General features: G+C 43.3%; 1 protein-coding gene across 1 annotated transcript in view; it reads left to right on the top strand.

Annotated features, from left to right (window-relative positions):
- The window catches only part of bmp16 (bone morphogenetic protein 16), a 10,465-nt gene extending 2,559 nt beyond the window's left edge, over window positions 1-7,906 (top strand). The window contains exons 2-3 of the mRNA XM_061046876.1: window positions 3,645-4,018; window positions 5,348-7,906. Of these exons, the coding sequence (XP_060902859.1) occupies window positions 3,652-4,018; window positions 5,348-6,429 (1,449 nt within the window). The 5' untranslated portion in view covers window positions 3,645-3,651 and the 3' untranslated portion in view covers window positions 6,430-7,906. The remainder of the gene's footprint in view (window positions 1-3,644; window positions 4,019-5,347) is intronic.
- The last annotated feature ends 266 nt before the right edge of the window (window positions 7,907-8,172 follow it).

The following is an 8,172-nucleotide window of genomic DNA, read 5'->3' as shown; positions in this document are numbered from 1 at the left end:
AGAGCAGCAGTGGAAGCAGATGTATCCTCCAAAGTGCATGAGCACACTGAACATCACACTTGTGATCACAAGGCTATCTGACACAACAAGTATTTCAGTACGCTCTGAGCGAGTAAATGAACCCTGTGGCATATATCATGTTCTGCAAGAATAAAAAAGCAGCATAGAAAAATGAGAGCTGGAAGGGGGTGGGGGGTGAGGGGGTTAGAACAAATGAGAGGAGGAATTTGGGAAAAGAAACACGGGAAGAACAACAGGAAGGGAAAGTTGAGGGACCAGGCGTAACATGAAGACAGCGGCGGTGGATAAATCAGCCGGCTGCGGTGACACTTGGGCCCTCTGGCCTGGCAACAGACCGCCGCACTCTTCCGCAAAAACACCATTCATTTAAGGCCGAGGAAAAAAGAGCAACATAAGCAGGAGCGAGGGAGATAGAGACTGGAAAGTTGATGCAGAGGATCATGGAAACAGACATAATAAATGAGAACGAACGAGAGATTTCAGCAGAGAGGAAGAAGAAAATAGAAAAGCAGTCGCTTTATGACAACACTGAAGACAAAGCAGAAGGACAGAGTTCAAGGAATGCAAAGAGGAAGGAGGAAGAGGAAAGGGAACAGGGGTGAAAATAAACAGATAAAAAGAGAAACCCGAAAAAGAGGGCAGAGGTTTTAATCAGCGAGTTCAGAAAGACGCGAGGCATGCCGGCGACGACACTCGTCTGCCTCGCGCCGGGGTCACGCTACTGTCGGCTCGGGAGGTCAGGTCCCATCTAATATGTCTAATAGGCAGAGCCGCATGCTTAAGGAGGCTGGAAACGCTGCAGCAGATTCCAAACCCTTCATTTCACCTTATCTCTAACTCATTCATCATACAGTAACACAGTACGTTTGATTAGTTTGTGCCAAAAGAGTACAGTAAGGAAGTGGCAGTCAGACGTAAGAGCAGGAACTGTGGGGGTGTAATCATAAAAATGTCAGGGTTTCCAGATAACTAGAATGAGTCGACACCAGGGTGGGTGGCACCTTGAGGCACATGATGGATAGAGATGGTGAATTAGACTTGCCTTGGACAGAACCAGTCGCAAACCCACATAGAGAGCCATCAGATAAAGTATGTAAAAGTGATGTATGGCAAGCTGGCCTCTTCTTGCAGCCCTCCTCTCCTCCTCTCTGTCAGTGTTTCTCTGCCTGGCAGAGACACACACCCTGTGGTGTGACGAATAAACCTTTGAACCCCCTCGAAGTCACCTGGGTGGTTTTGTAGGTGAGGAAAGTACAGGAGAGAGGTGTTGTTGTCCTCAATCTGCTTTACAAGCCCTCACAGTATATGGGAGAGGCCGTCCAGCAGAGTGTCTAATCTGTAATTGTCTTCGGCTGCATGCCTCAGGTGAAACAGCCCTAGGTGGGGCTGCGAGAGTTTAATGGATAGCTAGCAACAATCCCACGCTTGGAGGTGGCTTATTTTCCCAGGCCTGCCCTTTGAACCTCGTACCCAACACACATATACACAGGCGCAAATGCATAAAATCAAGCACACACCTTCACACCTGTGACCTCCTTTTAACCCTTTTGCTGTCCGTGTGTGGAGTTTAGCAGTCATTACAGCGTCATTATGTGTTTGCTGGGCCATAAAAAGACCTCTGTTATCTTGTCGTAAAGGGTCAAATCACATCTCTGTCCCTAAGAGAGATGAGATAAAGAGATAGAGGAGATATATGCGAGGCAACACAAGGAAAGAGATAAACGCATTACAGTTCATATTTGAGTAAGAAGTAATTCAGCTGCATCTTCTTTTGAGAAAGTACAGCAGGAAGACAAACTCTACACGATTCAGCTCGAATCCATTCAAATGTGGAGGGTTTTAGTTAGTTTGCGGATCAGTTTTTCATGTCAGTGACTGTTCATTAGGTTCTAATCCTTTACCTTGAATTGTTTACATCTCACCTCCACCTCTTCAGGTCAAGAGGGCTCTTAGCTTTCTGGTTTCTAATTATCAGCTCAGTTATTAACAGCTGCACTACAGAAGTCCAGGGTGTTAGCCAGGTCGTGGAGGTAATTGTGTGACCCCTGTCTGTTGCAATGTTCCCGCACTGAGCATAGCCATGTGAGGAGAGGAGGTGATTACTTAGAGGAGTTTAAAAAGAGTTGCTGCAGTGGCATCTGAAATAATGCTGTAGGCTACTTCAGCTATTTGAATATCATGTATAACATGTTTGCAGAAATAGAAGAGATTAGCATTGTGACCATGAGTCCAAAAACACAACATTAGACCTGAGGTAAGCTCAAAAACACTTCATCATAGTGGAGGCATGTACCTCCCATCATAATCCTTTGGTTCTGTTTCTCCACCTTGAGCATGAATGAAAACAAATCACCAGTCTCTAATGCAATTTCATCATTTTTATGCAGTATGTGACAGTCTGGCAAACGTTCTCGTGCATTCCCTTGTGTTTCAGAGGGCTCTCCATTCATTGGAAGTATTAAATTCACATAGGGAAAATATGCATACTCAAAGAAAAACACAATCAGTCAATAGCTTACAGTTCCTATATCATTCCCACTTTGAATCTCAAAAAAATTCTGCTTGTAAATACTTCCATAAAGAACAAGAAAAGCCTCAACATGGATATGTCCATAATCTATTTCACCCCTTGTCTACAAAGGTTCAAAGTCAATGAGCAATGATAGCTGCAACCTGTCGCATTTTATCCATCAGCAAAATTAGAATGGCAGGATCTTCTTAGTGTAAAACCACACGCACATGGATCACAACCAGACAACTTCTCTGAGTGATAAATCTGAGTGTTGAATTTAAAGGTTTTAACAGTATTCAAATTTGATTAAACTACCAATTAGGCACCTAAAGCTAGAAGTCCAAAGATCTCTGTCTTTTTCACTCGCCCCACACAGACATCAGCTAAAGAAATGTTTTAATACTTGTATTCTCCAGTGATTTGAAAAGGAAAATAGGAAAAAAAAATCCAGTTATCTGTCATTGTGACAGACCCTTACAACTTCATTACATGTCACTAGAGTCGACCTCATTTGATTAATGCTATTTGTCTTTCATACACAGCACTTTGATCTCTTTTACACACAAACAAGCAGCATTAAATTAAATAAAATTACAGATAGAGCCCTCTTTACTCCTGCTTAGGTGTCCTGGGAGATATATGGGCCTTGGGGGTATGAAGATCGCCATAAATTAACCGAGAAAAAACAAAGTGGCACTGTTTCTGCAGCCACGAGCAAACAACTTCATATGGATATGTGGACAGTAAATTTCTTGAACATATGCCACATGAAGGCTGAAGACTAATGAGAAACTAGCGTGTCCAGGAAGGAGAGGACATAAGCATGATATACAGAGTACAGGAGCATCTCAGAGCAGCTATCGCTTTTGCAGATTTCTCAACCAATACTTTATATGGTGTCATTATGTCATATGATTTACACTGTCCCTGAGTAAAGCACATAAATCCTAAGCACCTAATATAAAAGCACTGCTGCACAGCCTGATTTCACAGGTTTATTTCTTGATAATTAGATCACCTCTCTTTTTTTATCCACCTCTTCTTCTACTCTTCCTTTGTTTCTCCACCAATCTGTCCTGTCCTCCCATCATCTGTCTTCTTCTCTCTCCAGGTCCACCATGTTCCCTGCTAACCTCCTGCTCCTCATGGTCCTGCTGCTACCTCAAGCCTCGTCTGGTCGCCAGGGTGGAGACACCAGCGAGATCAACAATGGCAGGGTGCCCCCCATGCCCTCCTCCTTGCCACCCTCGCCAGCTGGTTCCTTCTTAAAGCCCAGTCTGGCTCAGACCATTCAGAGTCTCCTCTTGAGCCGGCTTGGCCTCCAATCGCAGCCCAACCCTCGGCCTGGAGTGCCGGTGCCCCGGTACCTCCTGGATCTTTACCGCTTCCACCAGCAGCAGTACCATCTAGTGGAGGACCCCTTGTTTAGCTTCCCCAGCCAGCACATCCAGCAGGCTAACACTGTACGCAGCTTTCACCACAGTGGTAAGCCTTTTTTTAGCGTTGTATTGGATGTTAAATAACAATTCAATTATTTGAACTGTCTTTGATATTGTCCTTTGCCCTTCATAACAGGGAAGCTGTTTTTGCAATCTGTTAAATTATTTTATCAGTCACAGAAGTATAAAGATCCTATTTATGACAGTAGCAGAAGTTGTTCCTGACTCACCATTTGACAATCTAAACATTCAGTAAGATCCATCTGTGCACCCTTAGATAAGATGAGCTGTTACAATCCGAGAGTCTTCTCTCAAAACATGTGTGATAGCAAAGTAAGACATCTCACACGGAATTCATTTTGGGCCCTACACAGCCGTTCTGAGCACGGCTGGAATAATCCGTTAAGTGGCCCGTGACAAACATTTGCTTATAGGCCCCCACTTTTCCTCCACCCACTTCCATGTTCGCAGTTGTTTGCATTTCTTCTTTGATTGACATTTGTTGATTACAACTCTGTCAGTGCTTTCTTGCAAGGGGGTTGCAAGAAATCTTAATTCTGCATTCAATGTATTACATCCAATCAATTTAGTTAATGCTTTTAAAATCAGCAACACAAGAGCAAAGGCTGAATACACCTGATTACCAAGCCTGTTTGCTTTGACTCTGCGAAGTAATCAGAACACTTAAAACGCACTTGTAGCCTCTTATCTGAACTCAAAGGTCATGTCAGGGAAAAATTGCCCCCAACCCCTCTAGCGGTGTTGTTTTTTGAGCATAAGTGCAGTCAAAATCACGACAGCGGCCTTCAGAAGAGATGACCAAAAAGTTAGCCTTTAATGCAGAAGTTGTTTTTTCAATGGTTGTTACACTTTATTGGACGAAATTACACATTTGAAGTTAATCAAAATACAAAGACTAATCAAAGTACATGAGACAGAAGGCAGTTGGTGGCTTTGGGTCCTGGGGCAGGCACTTTTTTTTGCCCAGGTGGTAATCCTCCCGCCATTCACAAACAGTAACTTAAATAAGACAAGAAGTTTGCAGCCAAACATGACTATTGCACATTCAGGCCTGTTAAAAAATGGTAAAAGTACACCACCAGGGGACTTGTGTTTTTATTCACTTGAGGTATGGTCTTAATCCTAAATATCTTCAAACAATGAGTATAATCTAAAACTTGGAAACTGCTAACAATAACTACCATCACATCTGTATGCCTTCACTAAAAGTATTTGCTAATACTGGTAAGTCATCTGGGAATTATCCAGTTCTGGAGAATTAAGAAAGATCTGGAAAAAATCAAATATTGCCAATATCTGTTGTTTTTAAATCATACTTAATTCTCACACTTTGCATTTCTTCATTTTTTCCTAGAGCACCTTGCAGAATTTCCCAAGGCAGAGGATCATAAGAGAGCGCACATCTCCTTCAATATTTCCTCCATCCCTCAGGATGAAAGGCTGCTCTCCGCTGAGCTTCGTATCCTCCGCAGTGACAGAGCTTCACTGGGCTCTGGAGCCCACAGACTGAATGTATACCTCTCTGAGCACCATGAGAATCCTGAGTCCACCCTGCTGGAGACAAGGTTACTCAGCACTGGCCTCAACAGTCAAAAAGCAAGTAGCTTCTGGGAGGCTTTTAGCTTAAACACAGAGCTCCTCCAAAAGGCCCTTTCTGGAAGTGGGACTGGCAGCCTTGGCTTCCTCCTGGAGATCAGACCAGAGAACAGAACCACTTCCTTCCCTGATCACAGCCTCTCCTCTGCTGCAGGTGATGAGGATGTAGAGAGACATAAAGTGGGACACCTAAGGGTATGCAGGTCTGTGGGTCAGGACGAGCACAGCTGGGCCCAGGAAAGACCACTCTTGGTGACTTATAGTCATGACGGGCATGGAGAGCCTTTGGTAAAACATGGCAGGAGGACGCCAAGTGGTGGTCAAAGGCTGAGAGGGAGAAAAGGGAAAAAAGAGAGGGGCAGAAGCAGCAGTAAGGGTCGCAATAAAGACCAAATCTTGCGGAGGGCCAAAAAAACTGAGTACACAGGGCCAGGCTGGGGGAACGATAAAGGAGGAATCAGTTGGAGCGACCGTGGAAGGGTTAAAAGAAACGGTGGTCGTGCTGCCAAACTGAAACGCCTTTCCCGTAACAGATGCCGTCGTCATCCTCTCTATGTAGATTTCAATGATGTGGGATGGCACAAGTGGATCATAGCACCAAGTGGCTACGACGCCTTCTTCTGCCTTGGAGAGTGTCGCTTTCCTTTGGCCGACCACATGAACTCCTCTAGCCACGCGATGGTTCAAACTCTGGTAAACTCTGTGAATGGAGCAGTACCCCGGGCATGCTGCGTCCCCACCTCCCTCAGCCCCATCGCACTGCTCTACCTGGACCCTCAAGACCGAGTGGTGCTGAAGAATTACCAGGACATGGTGGTGGAGGGCTGCGGATGCCGGTAGTGGGTTCGAAGCGCTCACCCCACAAAATCTAGATCAGGATGGAGGAGCATCATGGAAATCGGATAGAGAAAATAGCAGGGAAGTGCAGATGGTGAGAAGAAGAGGCGGTAGCCAGCTCACTGCAAACAGATAGTGACTGATCAAGATATATGTAGCAGCAAAATAAGGATGAGTGGGGAGGAAGAAGACCAGAGAAGGCGTATAGTAGCTTTATCATCATTGTCAGGAGCAAGAAAAGAGTCAGGCATAGAAGGAAAAAAGTCAGACAGCCAAATCTACCACACAGCAGTATAAAAGATCAGATAATAAGGCAACATATGTAAACTGCCAGGAATTACTGTTCAATGTTTTCCCATATGCTGATGATGCAGCTGTTTACACCATCAACCAACAGGCTACTTGTTCTCTCATGAGAAGCCAGCGCTTTAACATCGAAGGTGTCTATTCAACATTGTGGTGTTTTCCACCCATTACACTCTCACACGATTGTCTGACAGGCATATGCACATGTGTTTAGCTTTTTTAATGTTGAGCTAAAATGGTAACGTTTCTCAGTAGGCAGTTGAGAGGCTTAGATTTGAAACTCTGGCGCAGAATTGTGCAACTTTCTGAAGGACTTCCTGATGATCAACAGCGTTTGCAAGATGACGATGGCACTAGCACAGTGTCCAATCTGTGCGTCAGTGTTGTTTTTGCAGTATTTGAACCAAGAGGTGGGGTGCATTTGTTTTTATAAAAGACATACTGTCGCTTACAAGCACCCTTACATCACAAGCTATTTAATACCACAACAATAATGCAGATGAACTATTATTTTTTTTGTTTGAATGTACTATCATCACCATTATTTAAAAAAGACTTTTTTGTACATTTTTTTTGCAGATGTGAAAAAATACAAATGACAGTTGTGTTGTGATTATACATAATTCCACTGAAAGGCAATTCTAACTTAAAAGACACATTAAGTATTTAAAATAGCTGCAATATGTTGTATTTAATCTTAAAACTATTTAAGATACCTGCACTCAACGGAGCATACAGCAAACTGAGAGCCTGCCGTCCACATGAAGATAAGTTATGGTAGCTTTACATCTGTAAAACTGTTCAGTGTATTGAATTAACAGTCTGTGTTACTTAAACATTCCACCTTATCATTGCACACATTTTAGTGTACAACACGTGATAGCAGACATGAGTGGTGTTGCCTTCAAAAGCTCAACTAACAAGCCATTTGAAAGCTCTGTGTATTGTAGCTACTGAAGTGTTAGTTGTGTCTGCATGTGTCAAGAAAAAAAGGAAAACTGAAAATAAAACTGGGACTTTAGAGCCTTTCAAACAGGGGCTTTAAAAGTGTTCTCTGCTGAGCTATAGTAACTGTTTTTCAGTGTTGCATTTTTCTCTCTAAATGGAAACATTTAAGCAACAGCTTGTAAAATGTTTGACAATATACCTCTAATAAACAAAGCAAACAGCATAACTGTCACGTGACTTTTCTTGCCGTCAAGAGCTTTCTCATTTTTGCAAAGTTTGGGGAAAGGCAAAAAGCCATACTTGGTTTATTTTCACTTCGACCCACACTGGAGTTATTGCCATGTTCAGGAAGAAAAAAAAGGGGAAGCCAGATGTCTCGGAGAGTGTAAATCTAAATACATTTATGTATGCTGTCGTTGAGGAAGAATCTTTGTAGTCTCACACTGAACCACTTGCATGTTCAGAGTTGAAGTCATTGGATAAGGTCTTATC

The sequence above is a fragment of the Labrus mixtus genome, chromosome 9, assembly GCF_963584025.1.
Source record: "Labrus mixtus chromosome 9, fLabMix1.1, whole genome shotgun sequence".
Taxonomy (NCBI): Eukaryota; Metazoa; Chordata; class Actinopteri; order Labriformes; family Labridae; genus Labrus; species Labrus mixtus.
Note: the sequence above shows the minus strand (reverse complement) of the source record. Positions and strands in the feature narration are given on the sequence as shown.